Below are 26862 nucleotides of genomic sequence, written 5' to 3'. Positions count from 1 at the left end.
TCAATACAAAATAGAGCAATTCCTGTTCCAGATTCTTTTAGAGTGTTTAAATAGTTTAAAAGATTGGAATGTATATTTGTTGCTTCCTAAAAGAATTGGCTGTAAAATCAAAGTACTGAGGGAATTCAGACATTAAAGCTATACAAACAAAAACAGTATGCAAGTGTGATAAAAACAAAGCTAAAGGATCAGAGAAAATTTAAGACAAAAACTCTAAAAGTAAACATTCATAATTCTCATAATTTCTATTGTAATAAAATGGCCACTTGATGGCTTCACTGTATACTAGTTGCAACATGGGAGATCTATGAAATCATTTGGTCTGCAATGTTTCAAACAGTGAAAATGACCACTTATTCTTCAAAAGCTTATATGATACATATAGTCAGGTTACCAGTCTTAGTCATACCAGTGCCACAAGCACATTCCCTGCTAATGATAGAGTCAATACTAGGGTCAATACTAGAGTCAATACTTTTACCCCAAGTACGCTCATGCTATTCTATGCAAACTAGGAACTCTAATCTAGAGAGTACTTTACAATCCAGCATACTCTGACTTGCATCTCACCAACTCAAAAGTCCATGCACTGTACTGACACACTCAGAATACTTCAAAAGCTTTGTAACAAAAACAGGAACGGTGTTTTTTCAATCCTGAAGTACTGAGCAGGTTACAGGTTAGTTACTATACCTATTTTAACTGCAAAACAATTTGAATATGAAATATCTTTAAAAACAACAAAAATCAAGCACAATATGAGCAGAATTGGCATCTGTGTTGGCTTCTTTGGATAGATACAATTGCACAGCATGATTGATCATCACCTTGCTTCTCTTCTTTTTGCAAGGTAAATATGTCCAGTTCTTTTAATTGTTGCTCATAGGAACAACTTCCAGCCCTCTTATCACCTTGATATTTATTTATTAGATTTATATCCAGTGGCATACTGCTAAATGTTTAAGAACCAGCTCCCCATTCCTGATCTAGTATCTTAACCACTACATTTCTCCAGCTTACTCTTCCTCTGAACCTACTTCAGCCTCTCCATGTCCATTTTAAGTGTGGCAACCAGAATGGACACACCTTTTCTAATGTGGACTGAGTATATGTGGAAGTATTATGTCCCGTGATCTTGATGCTCTGTTTCTGTTAATGCAGTGCAAGACTATCCACTGGCATTTTGAGTGGCTGTGTTACATTGCTTGCAGAGTCAGCTGGTTCTTCAGGAGTACTGTAATCCTTGATCCTTCTCTCAAGCCAGGCCTCCCTAACCCTATACCTATAACTTTTGATTTTCCCACCCAGATGCAAGATCTTACACTTATCACAGCTGAATATCAACCTGTTGAATTTGGCTGAGTGTTCAAGACTGTCAAAATAATTTGGAATTATTATTTTGATCTCAATTATGAAATAGATCTCAATTCCAAAGCTTGTACTATATAAAAATTTGAAAATACTCTTGCATTCCAGTCAATATAAAAATGTTGAAGAGACCTTGGCTGAGAACATAGCTCTGTGGGATTCCACTCACTACTTCCCTCCAGGATGATGGTAGTTCCTGATCAACTTTTTTGGGTTCAGTATTCTCCAATAAAAAAGTACATATGGTACCAGGAAATATTGAAGAATAGGCTAAAGAGACAGAACTGAAGATTAAAGTTGATAAAAACATAGTCAGAGAATACTTCTTTATTGAATGAGTATCCAGGATGAAACAAAATTGAAAGGAACTAACTAGTTGTCCAGCCAATCACTTATTCTTCTTGAGACATTCTGGAGAACTAGTGAAGTCTGAAGGACAACAAATATTGTCCTTATCTACAAAAAGGGAAAAAGTCAGTACGAAACTGATATCTGAGAAGCAGATTATAAAGAGATCAATCTATAAGGAACCCAGAAAAAATGCAGTAACTATCAGATATCAGAATATACTTGTTAACAAAGCTTGCCAAAGAAATCTATTTTTTCCTTCCCATCAGCTAACTTCCTTTAGCAGATTGTAGGAATTCTGTAGACATCACATATCTTAACTTTAGCAAAACTGGAATACTTCATGACAGCTAATTAGGTAAGAGTGGGAAGTAAGGCTGTAGAACACTTTGAGTTCAAAGGCAAATGTGCTTTGTAATGTAGGTTCATGTAGCACCTTCTGCTATTCCTTAAAGTAGCTGTATCTTTCCCCCTAAATTAGCATGGCTGCCCTCTGCACCCCAAATGACAATTACATAAAAATTGGGAAGGATACCTGTAGAATTCAAAACAATCTTGATGGGTTAGAAAAAATGAACTAAAAGTAACAGTATGAAATTTAACAGAGTCAGGTGAAATGTTCTGTACCTAGGAAACTAAAATCCAATGCAAAGGTAGAGGATGGTACTTGTGAAAAATATCTTGGAATAGCAGTTGATTGTAAATTGAATATGAGTCAGCAGTAGATGTGACTGCAAAAAAAAAAAAAAAAAGGCAAATGCAATTTTAGGCTACATCAACAGAAGTATAATTTTCAAATCATGGAACATGGAAATATGGAACTCCACTTATTCTTCTTTGATCAGATCCTATCTCAAGTGCTGTTATCACGTCTGGATAGCATACTTTAAGATTTCAGACACTGGAACAGATTCAGGGAAGGGCAATGAGAATGATGAGGGGACTAAGTCCAGTGAAGAGAGATGGAAAGAGCTGGGAATCTTCACCCTTTAGAAAAGACGACTGAGGGAGCATATGACAGCAAGCACTCTTCAAATACTGGGAAGGGTGTCACTTATAAAGTCAAAGTTTGTTCCCCCTGATTCTGAGAGCAGGACACAGATTAGTGGACTTCAGTTTCAGGAAGGCAGATTCTTACAAAAAGCTTCTTAAGAGTAAGAGCAGATCTACAATGGGACCAAGTACCAGGAGATGGTGGCCTTCCTTTGATTGGATGCGTTCAAGAGAGGTTAGCCAGTTATCTATAGGGATGCTTTAATTTGGACTTTTGCACTCAGCAAGGGGTTGGCTTCAGTGGCCTAAACAGTTTCTTCCAACTCCATGATAAAGTCTTCCTCTTTCTTCTCCTTGCTGCTGCCTGATCTTTTATTTGATATTCAATTATTCACTGAGATCAACAGAGATGGATCAGAGGAAGGATGGAACAACACTGCATGTCAGGACAAAGGGAGCCTCCCCAAATCTGGAACTGGTATGAAATGAGGTTTTCAAAACCTATATAGCCATCATTCTGTAGATCTTTGTTTATTGAAGAGGAGAAAATGAATAGGCCTGTCTATGTGTACAGGTGATTTTGATTACATCATAGTTTTTCTTGTGTTAAGTTCTTCACTTAACATCAAGGAATACATGGGCAATTTGCCAAGGGCTCAAGGGCCACAATTTGAATATAAATCTTAATTTATTTGAATCATCCCTGCCAAGATGTTTGTTTGAACTTGTATATTCCTTGAAAGTATTAAACTGCCTTCATCTTTCTATCCGTATGCAATAAGAATACATTATAAGTGAAATATGAAGTTGTGTAGTAAGGCCATTAATAAACTAGACTAAGAAAGCTATTGCTATCATACAACAAGGGGCCATAAGTTTTAATTGCTGTGTAAAAAGCACTGGAAGCACCTGGACTAAGGTTGGGGTGTTTTCTTTTTCATTTTAAAATAAGAAATGGAATGGAGGATTTAAGAATGACCTTCCAACAAGCCTTCAAACAGAGGAATATATTTTGTAAAACAGGGCATATGCCCACTGCAAGGTACAACCAACTATGCAATACAAATGTTAATAGCCTACCTATCTACAAACACTCAAAATACAATTTAATGTAGGCACAGAGGCAGGACAGGCATATGATAGATGAATAGATAGATAGAGATAGAGATAGAAATAGAGAGATAGATAGAGAGATAGTTTCAACATCTTGCCAAAAGGAATCTCATGACATTTGAATTTTTTTTTTCTTGACATATGTCAGCATTATGAAAAATAAGATTGAAATCTAATTTATTTGTATTTTTCTCACTCCATGCATCCAATCAGCTATAAAAAAATCTTGATCACTGAGATCATATTACGTAGGAGAAAATAAATCTAATGGACCACAGCATCATCAATATAAGCAGGATATTTATTCCATACTGGCAACGTCTTTTTTTTTTTTAGATTTACAACCAAATCATAGTTGATATATTTAGCTATGACTATCAGTTAACCTTGCAGAAGATCTTCAATGTAATTAAGATGAACTTCAAAGGAAAAAAATATTGATGGGTTTTGTTCTTCATAGGCAACTGCATACAGTACAGAATACTAACTAACTTCTGTTATGCAAATTCCCACAGTGACTCATCTCAGTGCTCCTTCTACTCATGGAAGTGAGGAATATGGCAAAAGGCCTTTTCTGTTGTGAAGCCCAGAACACTGTGGCATGTTCTCCTGAGGAAGGCTTATCTGATACAGCATTGATGTTTTGCTCCCATCAGGTAGCATCTTTTTAGGCTTGTATAAAGCAAGTTACATTCACGTCAATGGAAACTTTATGACATGGAGGCAACGTCAAAGAGAGACAATGCAGCTTGTCTCTACAAAATGCTCTGCATCCACCAAAAGCCCTTTGGATGAGTCCTGCAGGAGAAGGCTTTCCTCAACCTTCTCCCCCAGCACTGGTCAAAGTGCATCCAGGCTGGGTGATAGTGGTGCACACTATGGGAGCTCCAGGCTGGTTAGCTATGAAAACTCTTGCAATGTTTGCTGAAGTCCCCAGCCTTGATATATTGTGAGGGCCACAAGCTAAGCAGCTTTGGTAACCATTGCAGGCAGTCTCAGATTTCACTGAAGGTGTATAGCTTGAAGGCAGTTTGGCAAGTGATGTGAGTCCCTGCAGCGTTTGCCAAAGGCAGCCTGCCTGTACAGATTTGGCATGTGCTGCGAGGGCTGCACGCTGGACGGCAGTGTTCTGTGCAGCTGCTTTGCCTTGAAGCACTTTGCCAATTGCTGCAGAATAAAACTCCTCTCAAATTTTCTCCTATAGTAATTGCCAAAGGCAGCTCTTCTCAACTTCCTCCTGTTCAGCTCACATAAAGCGCGTAACACCTTGCAAAGATTTCACCAACCCTAATCTTTTTACAGACTGACACCTTTTGCTAGATTATTGTTAATTTTACTTTATTACTTTATACTTTACTGGAATCTGACGTTCTAGCTTGAATCATGGGGTTGCTTTTTTAAAAACGTTAATCCTGATGTTATTTGTGTTTTAAGTTATATGCACTTCTGGGAGCCTCATAACAAATGCTGTTTAAATTAAATACAGAAGAAACACCACCTATGAAAAGCTACACAAATAACAGTTCAAGAACATATTGAGATGAGATTGTCTACTTTTTGAAAAATAATGTATAACACAATCCTATAGAACAGGTAAAAGATCTGACACAGAGTGACCTGGCCACGTTGCTGCTGAGTTCCAAGTGTGCCTTTTAGCACCCACAAGATCAAAAGGACAGGAGAAAGGTCAAGAACCGCTAATCGGGTTTTATGCAGGTTATTGGGTAGCTCTTTTTAAAAAAGGGGAACATTATACTAGATAAAAGAGTTACTTGTTACTTAAATGCATATCAGTCTCTTTGAATTATGTGAAAAAAATTGTATATACAAATAATGTATAATACCAAATCAGTTTATTAAATTGTTTACTCATTAATCTGATAGTTTACCATTAACAAGGCACTTGAAGGATGAGGAAAGGTTCTTCCCTCCTAGCAATATAGCTATCAAGTATTTTATTTCACTTGTGGTTGAACTCAAGTTACATCACTAATCATTAGGTCTGCAAAGCATTTGAAAGAGGTGCTTCACAAACACATTAGCATGAGCCAAGCACTTTGAAGTGTTAAAGCAGCTGTGACTTCTGGAAAGCCTGTGTGGCTGCTTTGATGACTGCTCCCAGCTTGTGTGTGTGTATGCATGTGTTTGTATATGCATGCATGCAGAATTGCTGAGAGAGCCATGCATGCCCATAGCTGGGGACAGTCTTTCCCCAAGGCCTTCTACAGGACATAGTTGCTTTAACACTTTGAGGGAAAGTGCTTCATTTGTGGCAACACATTTTTTTCAAATGCTTCTCCAGCCCTATTAGTCACTACTACATTTTACAGAAGGTAATTTCAATAGTATGTTGTGTTGAAACTCAAACCTTTAAATATTTTGTATGTTAAAATACATTTTTCTTAGATGATAGAGTTCTCCATACCTAAGCTTTTAGAGATTTTGTTTTCTTCAACCTTCTTCACAAGCCTAGTCTTTAGCAGCTAAAGCTAGATCTTTAATAGTCAAAGGGCATGTTGTTCTAATAGGACAAGTAGCGAACAACCAGTTAGTTGCAGGCCACTGAGTTGGGCTCAGTTCCTAATGACTGCATGGACAAATCTTAACCTGTTTCTAAAAATAACTTGCAGCTCTTCTAAGGCCATTCTTGTAATTTCTTTGATCCTGTCTTGCCCATTGTCTTCTGCATCTTCTATTTCCCTCAAACTTGACAAGCACAGCCATTTTTTTTTCAAGTCCATCAACCACTTGCATCACATATCCAAAGTGCAGGAGTTTCTACTTGTTGACCATCACATCACTTTATTCTTCAAATAAAGAACCTTTTCCTGGAAGATTATTGATGTTAAGCATTTTGATTTTTGAGGGTATAGAAATATCCTTATTCTTCATGACTTTAAGTTTACCTTTATCTTCATTTCTAGGATTAATCTCCACTTTACTGGAGATTAATTTACTAGCACACTGTTCATCTCTATGAACCCAAAGAAAACAAAACATTCTTCTTCACTTCTTCACTGTCAAGTATAGATTCACTAAACGCGCTGGCTGACAAGCGAGTGCAGTGGGATACCAACACAGTAAAAATAAATAAATTTCATAATGAATTCTTTCTTACTTTCAGGGAACAAAGTGGTATTACCTGCATATCTCAGATGGTTAGTGCTTTGACCTGTTTTTGGTTGCAGCTGTCATCCCTTCCAATCCTATCATTATATTAATTGCATTATTATTATTATCATTATTTATTATTAGAATTCATTATGGCTGCCTACTCCAGGATTTCTGGGCAACTTATGAAATCCAAATACATAGTTAAAACAATTAAAAAACATTAAACAAAACTGACAGCCTGGACTAAAAACAGCCATAACAATAAAACCATTAAAGCTCCCCCATCCCAACAACACGTTAATCCCAGGCCTGGGAACAGAGGCAGGTCTTAAGGGCTTTCAAGAATCCAGGAGAGTGGGTGCCATTTTTACTTTTGAGGGGATGCTGTTCCCACAGGATGAGGGCAGTGACAAAGAAGGCACGCTTCCTTGGTCCCGCAGGATGTTTAATTGAGGGGATCTGGAGCATGCCCACTCTGCCCATATGTACCAGGTGGGCAGAAGCCATTGGATAACCTCAGATAACCAGGCCCTATGCCATATTTAAACAGATATATAGATAATATGCATCCATTTTTCATCCACTGAGTCCAATTTTGAACCAATCCATTTCTCCAAATTCACCTTTTTACAGAAGTTCCTTATTTACTTTAGAGGTTCTTCAGAAAAAGAAGAATTCCTTTTGGCCCATCCATTACCTTTAATATGTATAATATTCTGCCACCATATACACAAAGGTCTTGTGTAAGCAATGAAACAAAGGTAAACCTCCACCTTATATTCTCTTGAATATTGTTCATTATTTCCATTATTCATCTTAAGTTAGCTCTCTGTTCTCATGGCCTTCAGTCTTTTCTGAAATGTGCCTATTTGTTTGGCATTTCTCTGTTCATGTATGGCTGAATTTTGCTTTGAAAGATCTTAATCAAAACTTTATTTGCATGAGGGATTAGTGCAATGGTTCAACAATTTGCAGTGTCTCTTACATCTCCCTTCTTTCATATAGGTATGTACACTAATATTTTCCAAGGCCACCCAATCTTGTTCCATATTTATTGACACAGTTAACTGCCTCTTCTGCAGCTTTAAACAATTCAGCGGGTTTTTCATTTGTGCCTGGTGCTTTTCCTATTTAACAGCTGATCTACTGCTGTTCATATTTCATTTTCTAGTGGAGGAGGTTCAGGAACATATTATCTCTCTGCAAATGTTTCTGTCACTCTACAAGACTATAAAGGGTTTAAATATAGCATATCTTCCTCCATTTTGTTTCTAGTTGACTTTCCTATGATTATTCTTGAGTATTCTATGTTATTTTTTTTCAGTGATTTTACTAGTCTTCTTTAAAAAATCTCTCATTTTTCTTTTCTTGTCTAATTTCCTCTATTTGTGGATATTCTTGATTGAGATCTATCTCCTTGTCCTTTTTTTGCTTTTGATGTCTTCAGTGTTCATATATCCTTGTTGCCCAAAACTTTCATCTTCCATCTTTCTTTGGCTATTGTGGTAGCTTTTTCAGAAAGCTCCCTGGACCTTTGAAATTATTCCCCTTCAGTTATTATAATGTCTCTTGTCTTTTTCTATTGCTCCTCACAATCACTCCCTGGACCTTTGAAATTATTCCCCTTCAGTTATTATAATGTCTCTTGTCTTTTTCTATTGCTCCTCACAATTCACATAAATGAAATGAACCTGTTTCACTGATACCTCATGCTGACTGTATGTCCTACAGGTCAAATCTTTCTCTACAATTACACTTTTCAATTTTCTAACTTTAACCGATATATTTGACACCAATGCAGCCAGAAATGTCCAGGGGTAAGCCTCCATTTACATTGCTTGAAGGTGTTGGCAAAAAGTTAATTGCCTTCACAAAAGTCTTTCTAACTCCTTCATTATTGTATTTACCCAATCCAACATCTTCCTGTAATTTTAGGTTCCTCTGTTTTCCAGCTTTTTCATTCCAATCAAGCATTCATAGTAATACCTCCTTTCTTGATGTTTCATTTAGTACCTCTTGCAATTTGCCACAGAATTCCTCAATGTCTTCCACCATCATACTGTAGTAGACACTTGTATAACACTGATGTTCACTGGATACCTATCAATGCTAATAGATATGATCCTATTATTTATTTATTATCCAATTTATTTATTTAAAATATGATCCTATTAATTATTTATTATCCAAGTACATAATTAGCAATGTCCTTTTTGAGTATCATGGTCATTTTACACCTTCATAAGGTCCTGAATAGTCAAATCAGTTCAGTATTCTTTTTTCATGCTGACAATTTCAAGTTTTCCTTGGTTCATGATTCTCACATTCCATGTTTCAGCTGTATGGTAAAATGAGGAACTCCTCTTTCAATATTGGCACTATCAGTCACCTGGCTTCCTTGTGGTTTTGGTCTGGGAGTGTCCAGTTCTATCTGTCAAAGTTTGGTGTTGTTCTCCAGTAATTGGAAAAGTGCCTTCCAACCTGGACATCTCATCACTTGACACCCAAATTTGGCACCCAAATTTGTCCAAAGTTGTGTCCATATAGTTTTTGTGGCAACCATACAGATGTGTTACATTGCCTTCTTCTGGATTTGAGTTTGGAGTTCCTTCTCCTAGGTAGTTTGACTTCATACCTGCAAAGCCCTACCTGTCTTCTTAATTTCACCTCTTTCCTTTGACTCTACTGGCAAGGCTGACACTAACAAGAGCTCTTGCTCCTGCCATTATCATTTATAGGATCTTTGAAGCTACTGATCCCTCCCACTTTATCAAGCAATAATCCCCTGAAAGGGGAAACCAGAAGTACATTCATATGTGCCGGCAGAAGACTGTATTAGGAATCAGATAGCAATCTCTTCCAAAATCAGTTATTATTTATTTAATGACAACTTTATAAACCAGTTCTCTCCACCAAAGTATGACTCACTGAACTGGTATTAAATAATTAATATAAAAACATATCCTTGTCTGACATACAAGGAAGTATAAGAAAGTTTATGCAGAACAATATGGATATACCTTTAACCTTTAATCCTATCAGAAAATTGCACAACAGAGTTCAACATGCACTCATAGCTCCTTAAATTATATATGGTTGGGCTTCCTGTTTTTCTTGGGGGAACTATGTCTACAATACTGTCACTTTAAGCTTTTATACCAATGCAGCACCTATGTAGAACATGTATCTAAAAGTTGGTGCAGCTATGGACATTTCCAAATATTCTTGATTGCAGTGTACAAGTGGATACAGAGCAGCTTTCAGGTGAAAAAATTCTTTAGATCTTCAGATAGGAATGGTTTAGAGAAATTTGGAGGTCTCTGAATATGATTTAGAGAAGTGGAAAATAGAAGTGAAGCTGTCTCTGACAGGGGCTCTGGAAGCTGATGCAGAATGGTACACTGGAATCACCATGAAAGTTCTTTTCTTACAGCAGAGAGAGTGCATTCGGAAGTAGGCATCTCCTTCCTCCCACTTGTTTCAGAGGCAGAGGTAGAGCAAGAAAGGATTCTGACATCAGTTCCTATGGAAGTAAATAGTTCCTTTCCTTATCATGGAAGGATAAGCCAGACAGGTTGCTCAGGGAACTAGAACTTGAGAAGGTAGGAATACAGGTGAGATACGTTAAACCCCATACAAGATGTCAATATTGATAGAGCCCTAGAGAAGTATCTCAGACTTTTTCCTGATAATACTTGGATGGGCTGGATGACCTGAATTCATGGTAGGAAAATAATCTTCATGATAAGTCCAATATATTCTTTTTCTACAGCAGAATCAGGATATATCAGAGCTATCCTTGGGAGTAAAATTGTATCTCTACCCCTTTCTGTGAGCTATATTCTGTATTACCTTCATGCTGAAAGATGCTTCAGATGAGGCATAAGAGTTATTTTGATAGTGTTTATAAAGAAAGACATGGAAGACACATGATAACCTTTGTCCCCCAGAATGGCATCAGTGTTGAGGACAGCCAAGTTGGCTGCATTTCTCATGGAGTGAGCAACAATCCCCTTTGAAGCCAGCTTATTCTGAGTCTTGCAGGATAGTCTGATGCAGGCCAAGGCCTGGAGATCATGGTGGGAAGGCTTAGTGGCACTGGTGGGACTCTTGAAAGGAAATTCAAGGAGATTTTCAAATACTGTACTCAGAATTCCTCTGTTCTGCTCAGGAGGTTCTTTAGGGTTCTGTGATGATCTGTATGCTTTTGCTATCTTCGCCTAAGCTGTTGAGATGATCCTGCTCAATATCCAGATATGTAGTTATAATAAGTTGGGATTCAGGTAGTTGAATCCCTCTTTGCAGCAGGTTTAGTATTGCTGGGACACTCCATGGTTGGGATTTTGGCAGACTCATTTGTGTCCAAGTAATAGGAGGTCCTGGGCCAATTGCAGACTATCACTGTCAGAAGACACAAACATTGATCATGTCCTTCTAGGGGGATTTGTGGCTAGGAGATGTATATTGTTGCATAACTGAAGTTTGAATCTCTTGTTCACTCCTATCACTGGAAAGATTCTTGGAGTGTGTTGCTGTCTGTTGTTTGCTGGCCATTGGTTCTCTGAAAGTTCAAAACAGGAAGGCAAAAGCCAGAGAAAAAAGAAACAAAAGCAAGGAAAATAAATAAAGATCTCTTGAAGTGGTCCTGGCCACAAGTATGGGAGGAAGAGCTCACAGTTGTGCAAGCCCTCTGAAGCAAGGCAGGACTGGGACTGGGGAAAGGAGTATCTCTTCCCACAGGAACCAACATCAGAATCCTTTCTAGCCCCACCTCCAGCGTGAGCGAGAGAATGCCTGACTCCGCTGTAGCAAAATTAACAGCTATTTTATGTTAAGAATCAACTTGACACTAGTACAACCTGTTTATTATGTGTAAATAAAATAAATGTGACTGTCTTACCTATAGCAAATAGAACTCCTATTACCCTAATTCTAGAATTTCTTATTAGGCCCTAAAGTAGGGAAGAGATAAGAGTTGTCGTCTGTGTGCAGTTATGTGTGCATATAGAAGTAAAGATGACAAGTTCTCCAAGACTATAAAACAAATGCAAAACAAATTTGTGTGAGTTATCCTTGATACCTTTAATAGAAGATTTTAAAAGACAGTTAAAGGAATCCTTTCTATATGTTGCCCCATATATTTAACTAAAACACTAGAATTTATGAACTTCTAGGCCACACTGGAAAAAGCATTCTTAGTACAAATGAGGTTTCATGCCCATAGGCTGTTATGTGAGTTTCTTATTGTGCTGTAGGGTAGCATATTTCCCATTAATTAGTCTCAGAGTTCCTGAAGTTCATTTCTGTCTCTCTTGTAGCTCAAATGTCTTCATATTTTCTGTGGAAAAAAAAAGCTGCCTCAAGCCTGTCAAATCCCCACTTTGAAGAACCTGTCCTTCTTGCATCTGGCCCCATGTGCAGCAATAGCAATGCCAAACTATATTCCTGACAGTATTGGTTCATTTTAAAATGCCTTCATTTCCATTAGATTTTCAAGGAGCACCAATAATCCATAAATAATCCCCAGGAAGTTTCATTTTTATTATAATTAGCATCCTTGAAAATAGCTGATCAGAAATGTCATAATTTTATCTCCTGGATGATACCAAGTTTCTTTAATAGTTGGTTTATATTTTTGAGTTCTGCTGGTTTAGTAAAGTCATATCATTTATTTATTAAAGTTTTTTATACTGCTTTCTCATTAAGAGAAAGAATTCCAAAAGAAAAAACCTTGGAGGGTTAACAGCTGGGAAGACTTTTCTAAAAAGTTAGTATTTTAAAAGAGCTTGAAAGAAGTCAACCCTGGGCTCTGGCATACTGATTTTCAAATCACTTCAGGGAATATGATTACCATGTACCTAAACTAGACAAGTATTCTAAAACTAGGTGTATGTTTCTTTACAACTTCCAGTGGTGTTTGTTTTTCTTCAATTAAAAGCTATCTTTGTTTAATTAAAGTCTATCATTATCATTTCACTGTCATTATCACTATCATTAAACATTTATCATGTTTAATTAAAGTCTACATCTCAAGGAAATCTTTTGAGACTTTCTTTCCTTGAAATTTATATTTTTCCCACAAACTATTTGCATTTTAGTCTATCCTTTAAATATGTCACTCCCTCCCACAAACATTTGCATGTTTCCTCTACCCATCTAGCATTGGGGAAACCACAATTTTAATTACTTATAATATATAAATCTCTTCTTCTTTTACATGTAGAATAAGAAGCTTTTTGTATAATTTTGGTATTAATATCAGTTTTAACCATCCACCATCGCAAAGAAAGCAGGGATATAAGGTTGAGAAAGGCCATGCATTAACCAGAAGTGTGGTCAAATATTTGTAATCAAATTGAAAGCACTTTTCCAAAGTAAGAAACCCACAGGACAAAACTTCATTGCTTTTTGTGCACAATAAAACACGTGATAATTAATTAATTCATTAATATACTGCCAAAATCATATGATTCCTGGTAGCTTTAAGAGTGTCATTAGGACAGGTACAGGACTGATGCCTATTTTTTATTTGATTACATTTAAGAACTTTAATTTACCAATGTTAAGCCTAGGGAACTTCAAAAAACCATACTATCCCACCATACCTCTGTAGCATGGTATTACACCAAATAGATACTTTTGGATACAAGTGAGGTACTGACTGGGCTGGGGGATTACACTTTAAAATGTTGCTGATAAGTAGACTTACTGAAATTGGTGAAACCAAGATATATGCTTATTACAGAAAGAAGCAGAAAAAGATAATGCATTTTATACTTTTATGGGTTGTGGACAAGGTGAGAAGTTATGTTTTGTTTTTTGTTTTGTCTCTATCCCCTTAGCTCCCATTAACCCCCTTGCATTTTAAGTTATTCTGGATCCATTTGTTTTGTTCTAAACAACCAAGAATGAATTACTTCATTTTGGTAACTTGGATATGCAAATTTCATACCCGTTGCCCTAGTTCCCTTTTACTTGTTGAAACTAACATCAGTCACAACTTTCTTAGAACTTCCCAACTTTACTTGCAGAGTGTTAGCTTGAAAGGCAAAAGGCAAACAAAATACTAGCTTGAAATATGTCTGTTGATATAAGCGCTTTTGTATGTTTAATCTATCAAAAAATAAACAACTAAAGAAATAGTATGAGTAACACTATGAATCAACTCACTATGAGACTGAAGTGAGCTGATTTCAGTATTGTTACTGAACTTTAGCTTATAGCACAAAAACTAGCTCCCTAGATTTGGTAACTTTTACAGACTTCTCTTCACATGGGGTAAAATTAACTGAGAGTATCTTGAAGATATTGTAAGGAAAAAATTCAAAGGCAGAGTATCATCAGAACAGGATAGTATTTTCCATAGTCAGAGAAAGCAGAATTCATTCTAACTCCTTCATAAAGTATTGAAGGTGCTATCAGAAAGACTTCCATCATGCAACCAACCTAATTCATTCACTTAATTTTACAAATGCTCCAGACAACAATATCATCAATTTGTAAGCCTTCCATGTCAGAACTGTTCTTTCTTTTTTCTTTCTATGAAAAAAAATATTTAAGCAGAAAAAGACTGATAATTGCACAACATTTTTGTTTCATATATCTGCAAGCACCCCAGATGGGAATTTTTGCAAAAAATAAAAACAAAATATATAAATTGTGGATTGGTTTCCACCCCAAATGTTTTTTGAGAAATTGGCAGGTAGGAATGATGGAGTGGAAATGAACTTGGTTTACAAAATTACATTGTTCAGCATTCTGGGGAAATTGAAAACCAGCTTACTATTTTGTGACCTTTTAAATTATCTTGGCCTAAAAAAGTTATTGTCCTAATACTGATTTATTTCATATAATTAAGTTATTAAAATATAACTACCTTATGAAAATGCAAATATAAAAAGAGTAAAACAAAAATATATCCTCATTGACAGGGCACTCATTCATAGTTCTGAGAATTTAGGGAAAGCTATCATGGTTTTCCAGGTGATAGTCTAAATTTTCCAGAATACTTAATTCCCAATTTAGTTTTGATCCAATTTCATCAATACCACTAGTAATTAGAAGATAAGAGATAACCATGTCTTTTCAGGCAGCAGACAGTTTTAATGGTGGAAAGATACCTATCTCAATGTTAGAGCACACGGCATGACAAGATTCAGTTGCTGACATCTGTGCCTAGAAATAATTTCAGAGCATGGAGCTAGGAATGATGCTGCCCTGGAGCCTGCACGGTCAATCCATGGAGACCTTACAGATCCAGATGGACTGACGTGAGAGCACTCCACTTGCAGAGATTGAAAGAACACTGCTGTGCAGACTTGGCTTCAGTCTGGGAGTAGTGCTAAAAGCTGAAATGCAAGAGACTCACCAGAGTGTGTCCTGAGGTGTCCTGTGAGGGCATCCCTCCTCCGGCAGGCATAGCTACAGTAGGGACATTTGAATGGTTTTTCTCCAGAGTGTAATTTGATGTGCCTCAGTAGGTTCCCCTTCTGGGTGAAGGAAGCTCCACATTGGTTACAGTGAAAGGGACGCTCACCTATAGCAGATGACAGAAGAGAAACAATGCCTAAGAAACACTGATTGAGAGACTACTAACATCTAGACAGGCTGTAAATCTTCCTCAACATACATTACATCCCTTTTAAAAATAATGACTAAATTGATAGCAACTAGCTTAGCCTTAGTTTGAAGCTGTTTTGTAGCCTTGTCTTCAGACATCATCATCTGATAAGCAAGCCCTATGGTGTAACTATTCAGCTATCGCTGGCATCTAAAATTAAATGGGACAATTGCAATATTCGAAGCAGACAAGAGCTGTGCTAAAGAAAGGTCAGTTGTCAGCTGTAGAAAAAGAAAGCTCAGAAACGGCTAGGTGGACCAATGATCAAATTAAGTATGCTATGTTCATATAACCCTGTAGAATCCAAGAAAAAGCTACAAAATCATCTTCCAATGAAGCGTTAAATTATCTCCTACCACAGAATTAAAACTGCAAATGTAAGAATTGTATACAGATATTTTAAGCTTCACCGATGACAAGTACTCTTCCACATTTCAAGCAGACATTTGCATGGCCAAATGCATTTCTCCTACCTGCAGGTAAATAACCACCTAAAACACAGCAGAGGGAATCCTCAATTTATAATTGTCAAAACACTCTTCCGCAATGTTGTAATGTGACTGACAAACTAACAGGCATGTTAACCCTGCAGCAATAAAAGAACATCATTGTTGTTTATATTATTGTTCCTATTAAATCACTTAGGTAGCTGCAGTGAGGGAACACTGAAGCAACTTCTAAGCAACTTGAAGCTGTAAATTTTTACAGATTAACACTGATTAATAGTTAAATATAATTAACACTAATCTAAAACAGACTGTAGTTTCAGTTCTTGTGAATTTAAACTAAATTGTAGACTTAGATTTACAAATCAAATTGCATTTCTAATTCAGCTATAGGCAAACTTTTCATATGACTATTAATAGCCTTAGATAGGTCTACTTGCCATTCCCAAGGCACAAGCCTTTTCAGTCTTGCCAGTTCAGGCCCAGAGGCCTATATGGAGGTAGCCCCTTTTGCATAAAGGGCTGTATGATCAGAGAAAAAAAATGTAATGCTGTTCTTTGATAGAGCTTCCCTAATTTCTTTTAATTATGAAACAGCTGACTATTTTAGCTTTGGGGGCTATTTTCTGTGGATTAATAGCATCTTATATATTTCAACAAAAAAAGGACACATGCAGGATACTAAAAGAAGGTCACATTATGAAGAAAGAGTACAGAGAGATAGTCCAGGACTGTACAGACAGTGGCAGGAAAGCAAAAATGAAATGAACTAAAGTTAGTGAAGGATGCTAACAAAAACCAAAGGGCTTCTTTGAATGGGTTCAAAGCAGAAAGAAAACAAAAGAATCAGTATATCAGCTGCTCATTGGAGACAGCATAATGCTAACAGGTAACAAAGAAAAGTCGGAACTACTTTTGCACCAAAAAAATACACATTCTTCCAGCAAATTGTAAAAAGTAGGGCAAAGGAGTGATATGAAATTTGAGATGGACATGATCAAGGGCTATCTCCTTATCTGAATGAATCTTGCATACCAGATGAATTGCATCCTAGCATAGTGAACGAATTAGCTGATAGTCTTGTCAACTCCTCATGTATTGTCTTTGAATATAAGCCAATAGTGTGATGTTAAGTAAGGAAAGCAAATGCACTTTTAAGTTGCATCCACAGAAGTATAATTTCCAAATCCCGGGAAGTAATCATCCTATTTTATTCTGAATGGGTCAAACAGTATCCAGCTCTGAATACATTTTTAAGAAGGATTCAAAAGGAAATGGAAAAGTTCATGAAAGAGCAACAAGTATGACCTGGGCCCAGGTGAGGCCTATGAAGAGAGATGGAAGAAATTGGGCATGTTCCCTCAAATAGTTGAAAGAATAAAAGGCATTTTGTTTCAGGGTGCAGGTCATAGAATAATGACAGGCAGGCTGAATTTCAACTGATTATCACAAAAAACTTCCCAAGTGTAACAGCAGTTTGGCTGTGGAACCAATTGCTGAGAGAAAGAGTGGGATGCCATTCCCTGGGTGTGTGTTTAAGCAGATCTGAATCAGGCAGAAAGTATACCCACTGGATGGCAGGAGGGCTTCTGCGATTTTCTGCAACAGAAGCAGAAAGGATCCAAGCACAGCCTGTTTTTTTTTCCTCCTGAGCTGAATAGTGCTCTAGAGTTTCAAATACAGATTTCGTTTGGGTTAATAATTTTATTGAAGTTTTTAGTAAACATAGTAGAAACTAATACAAACTAAGCTAGAAGAAAAAAGAAAAAGTTCAGAAGGTACAGAAAAAAAAAAGAAAAAAGAAGAAAAGAAAAGAAAAGAAAAGAAAAGGAAAGAAAAGAAAAGAAAAGAAAAGAAAAGAAAAGAAAAGAAAAGAAAAGAAAAGAAAAGAAAAAGAAAAAGAAAAAGGCAACAAAGACAATAATAAAGAAGTGGCTTCCAACCTTCATCACACATACTAATTTTTCACTCTCTTTTAAAGTTACCAAAAAAAAAAAAAATCCTCTTCTCCCCATAGCCTAACTTGTGAATTTCTATATACAATCCAGAAATCATAATTTTTTCAATCCTAGTTCAGCAAAAAGTCCATTAGGAGTTACCAGAAATATCCAACCATTACCTTATCCCTGGTCAAATAGTCCAACTTTATATTCCTTCCTTTTGCTCTGCATAGTCATGACCTGTAAATCATTCCAATGACATCGCAGGATTTGAACTTTTATCACTCTCTGGCATTTAAAAGGAGTCTTCAAAGCTTTCACCAGCCTATTTCATAAATCCCATAGTTTATCTACCAATTTCCAAGGTACGACCATTTAGTTCCCTTGCCTTAGGAAGAACTTTACTGTTCAGAGTATTGCACAGTTCTGGAAGATGACTCAGAATTACAGTTTGGCCATTCTTTTATTGAAAACGGTTTTAAGTAATTGACATCGTATCCTTGGATATGCACCAGTCAATACCTATATATCAAAACTAATTTGTAGAATTTGGCATAACAGTTTCACAAAAGGCTAAGAAATAATTCATGGTGCATATTAATATCATCCCAGAGAAGACTAGCTCAGCAGCTAATTATACTTCATAACCACAATTACTGCCTACTTCTGTTTACTCTGTGGGTGTTACATCACCACAAGTTAAAAAAAAAAAAAAAAGCTTCTAGGAGACCAGGCAGGGGATGTCTAATAAGCTTATTTTATTTCTTCCAGGTTCCTTCATGTGCAAGCAACTAGTAACTAAAAAGAAACCTAAGTATGTGTAGGCATGGAAGGCAGATCACATATTCTTTTGCATATACTTACAAGGGTATTTTCCTGTAGCATGTATGTGTGTGGGGGTATATATATGTATATATATATATACATATATATATGCATGTCCATATGTACAATATGCATATGTGTATATGTATGTGCGTGTGTGTGAATAGCATGCCAGTCTTGCAATCCTTCTGTCATCTTTCAGGTATTCAAAGCAGCTCTCATGTGTTATTTCAGCACTACTTTATACCTGCAGCTGGACAGGGTGATAAGAGTTCTGAGATAGCCGAATAGACCCTGCCACTCTAGGCAGCAGGTAGAAGATAAACTTTGGCAAAAGTAAAAAAGTTAGCATGTTAGAGAGGATCCTAGCCTATGGTGCTAGTGGCGAAGAAGGGTTTCATAGAGGAAAATAATTTAATAATGCAGTATCTCCCTTGTAGATGAAAAGGGTCCAGTTCATTCTACCATCTCAGAACTCCGACATTTCATTCTGCTGCACGCTTAGATCACCATCTGCAACAACCCTGCCAGCCCATCAGTTTGCTTGTCCTATATTGGTAATAAAGTGCTACCTTTTACCTAGGAACAACCTCCATTTTCTCTTTGAAATTAAACTAAAAGACTTAAACATGTAAACTATTTTTCCACAAAGGGAAAGTTTCATATAATAAAACATCTAAGCAATGCCTGGGGTTAGCAAAAACAGAGAACAAAATTACATCAAAACAGAAATAATTTCTGTACGGTTGAGAACATCTGAATAGTCAATGCACCACTGCTTTATTCTCAGAAAGAACAAAAACTATTCCTCAGTAGAGGAAATGTAATGGCTCTGAGAAGAGCACTGCTTATATAATCTTTTTTCTTTTTTTTTTTAAATCATAATGTTATTTTAGAAAAAATGCTGAAGTGCCTGAAGTATAAAATGTCCAAATTATCTCTGCCAGTATAACGCAGTCTAACATTTGAAACTGCTTTAAAGTGAATTCCTATGTTTTATATCCAGGGTACATTAGTGACAATTACTTTGTATCACTGCTCTCCACATAAAAACATCCACATAATTAAATGTTTTCTTCAATGTACGAAGCCATATTATTCTGAGATGAGCCACCTCAGCTGAGTATTAAGTTAAGCATTATTTGTTATAAATGGCACCGACTTTACGAACCCTCAGGAAGTGAGTTTTCCCTCACCGTCTGGGATCCTTTTTACATAGATCGATTCCACAATCTTCTATATGCAAAGTATCTGTTTTATCACTGAGTCACCTTAGTCTTCTTCATTTTCAAGAAAATATGCAGTTGTGTTTTGTTACAGATTGGATCTTTTTCACTTCTCTCCTATTTTTGCTTGCTAAACCTTTGTGTTTTTTAGAATCTCTCCCCCTTTATTTATTTTTTTTAATTTCTGAATTTAACATTATGGTTATGTTTCCAAAAAATGGAAAGGCAAAACATTAGAGGCCTCTGACTTACTGGTGATAAGCAAGTATGCAAATTAAGGCTGCCTATGATGGTGATGACCTAATCACTTTTATTTGGCTTTCCTGGGATTCTGGAACTTGCCAGCCATAGAAAACTTAAGCTGATTCACACAATCCACCAAATCAAAATGTATTTTCTACAGCCAGCCAGTGTGTTTTGTAAACCTAAGTTTATGGCTTGGTATGCTGTGTGAATCCAGCCATTAATGGCTTATTCAGTAAATTGTGATTTGTTATGTTATGTGGAACTTTAATGCTGCAGCTGAACATGGTCTGCTAGCATGTTCTCTTCTTATAAACCAAGTCTTCAAGCCATAATAGCCAGATCCAGGCTTCTTAATGTTGGATATAACACTAATATAACACCTTTGCTCCATGAGCTGCATTGGGTACTGGTTTGCTTCCGGGTCCAATTCAAGGTGTTGGTTATCACCTTTAAAGCCCTACATGGCATGGGGCCAGGTTACCTGAAGGACCGCCTCGCCCCCACGATTTCAACCCGTCCCACCCGATCTCACAGAGAGGGCGTGCTCCAGACCCCCGCGGTAAAAGAACTTTGATTAGCGGGGTCCAGAAGACGGGCCTTCTCTGCTGTAGCCCCCGCCCTTTGGAACATCTTGCCCCCGGAGGTGAGACAGGCCCCCTCACTCCCGGCCTTTCGGAGGGATTTGAAGACTTGGCTCTGCCATCTGGCCTGGGGCAGGGAGGGAGGATGTCAGAAATGGGGTTGGCTAGCCCCTTAGCGGCCTGGTGTGGCCTCTATCGGCCTCTTGGATTTTTTAGCCTTTTTATCTCTGTAAGTGTGGTTTTTTATAACTTTTAATCATGTATTTATGATTTTAATTTGATGTAAGCCACCCAGAGTCCCCCATTGTGGGGAGATGGGCGGGGACAAGCCAAATAAATAAATAAATAAATAAATACATACATACATACATACATACATACATACTTTTATGTGTTGTGGCTTCCTAGTAATTACAGCCTCTTCCACAGGCAGGGGAAGCAATCTGGCTTATTATTTTGTGTGAACAGAATCAGTCATACCTAATGCTACAATACGCAGAATAGTTTTTCAGATGCTGATTGCTGCCAACTAATGCTAAAAACAAGCTGCTGTAAAATATGTCACTACAGATCACTGGTGTCCTACTTTTAAGGATGAATAATGCAGCCAGGAAAATACTGAGGGTCAAGGCAACCTTTTGTTCCCTAGATCAGGTGAGCAGGAAAGTGTAGCCAGATGGGAGAGAAACAGTTAATGCTCTTTAAGCAAGGAACCAATACCCATTATCTTGAAAGAGGCTCTGCTGTGATTTAGATCTGGATCCTATGATTTTGCTACTACCCATTGAAATATATCCACTTTTGGGAGCAAGGAAGATGTTACCTGTCTGAAAGAAGCCAATTATCTACATCCATCTCACTCTTACTTTGGGCCTAGAAATAGCAGTGAAAGACAGTGACCTCTAAAAGGAGAAGGATGGAGGGATACTATCATGCTAATTTTTCTAGATCTCTCAGCAGCATTTCACACTACTGAATAAGAGGTATTGATAGATGGCTCAGTGATTTGGGAAATTAGAGGTTCCATTTCTGTCTGCCGAACCAATACTAGAGAGTAACTGCAGAATATTATTGTTCATACCACACGGTGCTATCCTTTTATTCTTACTATTCAAAGTTTACATGAAAGCACTGGAGGAAGTAATCTGGAATTTTGAGTATGGTGTCATCCATACAAAGATCATATGCAACTTTATCTCCATCAGAATCAAAAAAGGTGCAGGTGTTTGCAGTTTCCTAGAGGCTATTATAGACTAGATATGGTCCAACAAACAAACTGAATCTAGATAAGATGAAGGAACAGTGGGTAGCTGGATCTCAGACCCAGGAATTAGGAAAATAGCCTATTCTGGCTGAAGTCATACTCCCTTGAAAAAATCACTTGGGGCCTTCCTTGATACAAACAGGAACTTCCTTGATACAAACAGGAAGAGGAATTACTCTGTGGAATGAGATCATTACCTGGAAGATACTCACTGGCCATGTGTCTCTGCTGAGACCAAGGACTGCTAACTAATACTCAAAGAGGTATGCAGTTTCAAAAGATGAAAAATGAGTGTCTGTAATTTACTAGAGACCAGATACAGTCATTACTGGGGACAAAATCTATGACATCTGCTGGTATTACAAGTCTGGAAAAACAAAAGCTATACTAGGGGCCAATTACCTACTCTCGACTCTCAGTGATGGATTACAACTACCACTGAATCATTTCCCATAAGGGTCTCTTCTGCTCTGATCAACAGTACTGCCCAATGAACCACAATTTCTCCTACTAACTGGCATAATATTGACAGTTGATTCTTTGCTTGTGCAACTTTTTATTATTGTGCATATTTTCTGCTATTCTGCAGCCTCAATAAAGATTCATTTGACTTCCCTACTTCAGGTATTGCAGCCTTCTGCATTGCTAGTGACAGTTCATTGTACATACAGCTCATTTCCAAGGCAAAGTCCTGTCGCATGCCCCATACACCAATAATGATACATTAATCATGAAGGGTGTTGGACTGAAGTGGCCAGATGAATCCTGTCCCCTACCAGACCAATCATCACATTCATAAATTTAAGTCTCCTACAGGTTCCTCACTGCTGTGGCAGGTCTGAGTACCAGTTTTCAAAATAGAATTAAAAAGGGTATGGATTCTTCCAGGCAGGGGTGCAGTTGCAAAATAAAAGCAAATTGTTCTGCCACTGATTGATGGTCTTGCTGGGACATTCCACTATGTCCTGGCTTCTTCCTGTTGCAGTCATAAAGTATAGTGCAAATTTTTAGCCAGGGAATCTTGCTGCAGAAGCAGCAGGGTTACACAGGATTCAGCTACATGGGACAGGCTTGCTGATTACTTGGAGGGGACCATTCCCTTTTCCTGCCTTCCAGCTCTTGGCAACCCTTCCTTGGCAGCAGGAAATCAAGACTGGGCAAAAGGGCTGCAACAGACAGAATTTGCCATTCTGATAAGCACTGGATAACCCTGGCTTTATTCCCATCCCCTTTTATTTCTTTCTTTTACAGAAGTTGAAGGTTGTTGTGTTGAGGTGCAAAGCTGGGGGGAGGGGCATGAGGCACTCTGTACTGGCCCAATGGTCACCAAGGGGAAACACTGGCAATTGGTTCCTTGCAAGTCCTGTGTGCCTACAAAAAAAGCAAACCTGCGTGTTCCAGTAGTGTCCTTCTGTCCTTAAACAGTCAGAACAACCTATTCAAGCTCTGCTTAGTTTAATTTCACTTGGCTAAGAGGAAGGCTGGCCATCTGCAAGGGCCCCAGGAAAACCTCCACCCTTCCCCCTACAAAAAACCTTGTTCTAGTTTCTTCTTCTTTCCTTGCAACAATTCCCTTTGACAACACAGACCTTTTGTTGTTGTTTTGTATCTCACCTTAATCAGCCTCCAGGGGACAAAACAAAGGGAGTTAGTCTCGTTCCCTCCTTTCTTGTGAGGGAAGGAAAAGAAAGAGGAGAAGTCAACTGTATGTGGAGGCAGGGAATGGAGAAAAGTTGAGGGAAAGATTGTTCTCTCCTATATAAGCAGTTAATCAATGTATGAAGCAAACCTTTCTTGCTCTTGACACAACAGTTTGCTAAATAGCAGTTATTTGGGAGAAATATATTTAAAGTGTGAAAGATGGAAGCTGTTCCTGAATTTCTGGAGGAGGACAGTGCTGGAGGAAGGGTGCAAAAGACACTGTCTGGGGAAAGCAGTTACACTGCAAATGAAGGGAAAGCAGAATACAGGAGACAAAGTGAACATGGTGTACCAATGGCCCCTGCCAAAAGGGTCTGCAGTATTTCTGTGAAAGGCAAGAAGGGAATGAAACCCTTCTAAATGCCATTCAGACAACAGTGAAGAGATCAGCACCCTCAGAGTGGAGTTATTATTGGGCAAACTTCATTATGAAACTTCCACTAAGCATTGTTGAGTGCATCTACATATCAGAAAATTCCATCAACTCTCCTAAGACATGCTTTCATGGAAAGTTGCCTCAGATTAAGGACAGAGTCCTCTCACTCCACAGGCATACCTAAACGCTACTGAAGTTGAAAAAATAAGTCCTGGGTTCTTGATAGTAGAATGACTACCCATAGTTAGTCCAGGAAGTACCAAGGAAGAAGCACTGGTAGGGTCAGATGAAGGACCTATTTAGTTAAGCAGTGACAGGCTAGATCTTTCCTATAATATCTGACAAAACAGAGGGAAAAGTCCAAGCAAGCTGATCCCAGCATTCTTTGGGTAGGAATGTATCAATCAGTTTGAGGCATGACAGCTATCAATATTTTCAAGGATACAGTTTTCATTGTGGATATGCAATATGCCAACATTTTGATTTTCAAGTCCAGCCTAACCACAAGCCATACATTACAGTTCCCCAATAAATTCAGATTTCTCTAAAAATGGAGACTGATTGGCATACAAGAGACTGATAGCTGACAGACAGTTTCCATGCCAAATCTTTCACTGGTCTGTGTCCTTTTTTGTGAAGGATGTCATAATGTTAGTAAATACTTTACATCATCAAGTGTTCAGAGCTGAAGAAATAGTAGAAGGGGAGGATTTTGTAAAATCAATAAAAAGGGAGGTTTGTGTTAAAAGACAGCCCGTTTGGGATATACTGTACCTTTATAGTGAAGGAGACTTAATATGGAAGTGATTACTTCTCAAACATTATTGTGAAAGAAATAAGACTGTAAATTCATGTTTTTTAAACTTACTTCCTAATAAGCAAAGTTTGAAAGGAAAAGATTTTCCATTACTGCACTTGATTATCAATGATGACTTGAGAAATACTAGAGAATAGATGTCAGGTAATATCAACATCAGATGCCAAAGGCAGTCATCACATTTTTTTTTTTTTTGGCTGCTTACCAGTGTGACTCCTTTTATGTACCATAAGCACATTGGGCCCAATGCAAACCATGCCACAGACGTCACATTTCAGTTTACCATTCGGAAGCCGGATTCCTCCCTCGCCTGACAGCTCCTGTATTTTTCTGTTCTCCACAATCTCCTGGTTCTCAGTGATGGGCTCTTCCAAACTGCTCCCTTCATCCTGCCCAATGATCCCATCTTCCTGCCTTAGAGGCTTTCTGTCAGAATCCTCATCATCACTTTGCATTTCCAGCTTTATGGAATTTGCTGAAGAAGAAGAAAAAGGAAGAGGAGAAGACATCATGTTAACAATAATTGTTTCCCTTAAATTCATTCACAAATGGAAATAATCCACAAGTATACTATTGCATTAATCTTAATCTCACTTTCAAAATATGGTTCATAAGGGATTTTCTGATTCCTGAAAGTTGTATGTAACTTGCAAACTTGCTCCACAGAGTAGAGCACATTATGGACTTATGGATACGAACATGCTACTATATGTACAGCAGGACCAGGGAGCAGGAGCTGCTACTATTTTTTATTATATATAAATATAATTTGTGCCTTCAAGTCAGTCTTGACTCCTGGCAACTGCCTGGACTTGTCCCTGCAGTTTTCTTGACAAGGTTTTTTAGAAGTAGTTTGCCCTTGCCTCCTTCCCAGGGCTGAGAGAGAGTGACTGGCCCAAGGTCACCCAGCTGGCTTCATGCCTAAGGCAGGACGAGAACTCCCGGTCTCCCAGCTTCTAGCCTGGTGCCTGAACCATCACACCAAACCAGCAATCCTATTTTGTATTACTCCTATTAATTTCTGTATCCCCATCAAGGTATGCTGTATTTCACAAAGGGCTGGTTTGTCATGTCACTAGCCTAGGAGGAAAAAATCAGGGATGACATCATCTGACTAGGCCACAGCTATAACTATGTGGCCACTGCAGTACTTCATGTTTTCAGTCAAGAGGAAGCTAAGACTAGCAACCCACAAGAAATTACTCTGTCACAAGCATCTCCTGTTACAAGGATCCCTGATAAGGAGATCTGGACTGTTGTAAAAGGGTAAATTTAAACTGTTTTCCCATCCCCTGGTTGCCATCTAGAGACCCTAGGTACTCTAATTAAACTTTAAAGATCCATTAGTTCCCAGTAACTCCTTTCTTTATTCCCTTAGACAGCCTTCCCCAAACTTCTAGTAACAGCTAGAAATACAAGGAGTATCACCAACACATCTGATCACCAAGTTGTGATAGGGAGCCCTAGAACACTTGTCAAACTTTTAGTGGCAAACCTATATTGAACTCAAGACATATCATACTCTTATGACCAACCATGCCACCCCTCCTTGCCCAACAACGCTGGTTCAATAATATTTATTTGAGCTAAGATATCATCCAATAGCAAAGGTTCAAAGTAGATAATCCATGGCCAAGTTTATTTTTAATACTGATCCCAACTAAATGAAGGCTCTATTATTAGTACATGTTTAAGAACAGGATAAGCAATTTTTTTGTAGCCACTTGCAAAAACATTCACATTTGGAACTGGATTCAAATTTTACCTTAGCTACTGAATAATCAAAAACTCATGTCTGCAATTCCTCCATCTTTAATATTGGATTCAATAGCAATCCACTTGGAGTAATATGCTAATTGGCACCAGTTTACAAGTTAAAAGGGT

At 37.8% G+C, this 26862-nt stretch overlaps 1 protein-coding gene across 2 annotated transcripts in view; it reads right to left on the bottom strand.

Moving 5' to 3' along the window:
• The window catches only part of IKZF2 (IKAROS family zinc finger 2), a 118961-nt gene that overhangs the window by 37871 nt on the left and 54228 nt on the right, over positions 1-26862 (bottom strand). The window contains exons 4-5 of one of the 2 annotated variants that reach the window (XM_007432079.4): positions 25184-25453; positions 15305-15472 (exon numbers count right to left, since the gene is read on the bottom strand). In XM_007432079.4, coding sequence (XP_007432141.2) covers positions 15305-15472; positions 25184-25453 — 438 coding nt within the window. The remainder of the gene's footprint in view (positions 1-15304; positions 15473-25183; positions 25454-26862) is intronic. The other variant, XM_025169095.2, reaches the window with a different exon arrangement.

This window comes from Python bivittatus, unplaced genomic scaffold, assembly GCF_059951505.1.
Source record: "Python bivittatus isolate LINGU-HERP-01145 unplaced genomic scaffold, Pbiv_v1 ctg000200_np1212, whole genome shotgun sequence".
In the NCBI taxonomy this organism is placed as follows: Eukaryota; Metazoa; Chordata; class Lepidosauria; order Squamata; family Pythonidae; genus Python; species Python bivittatus.
Note: the sequence above shows the minus strand (reverse complement) of the source record. Positions and strands in the feature narration are given on the sequence as shown.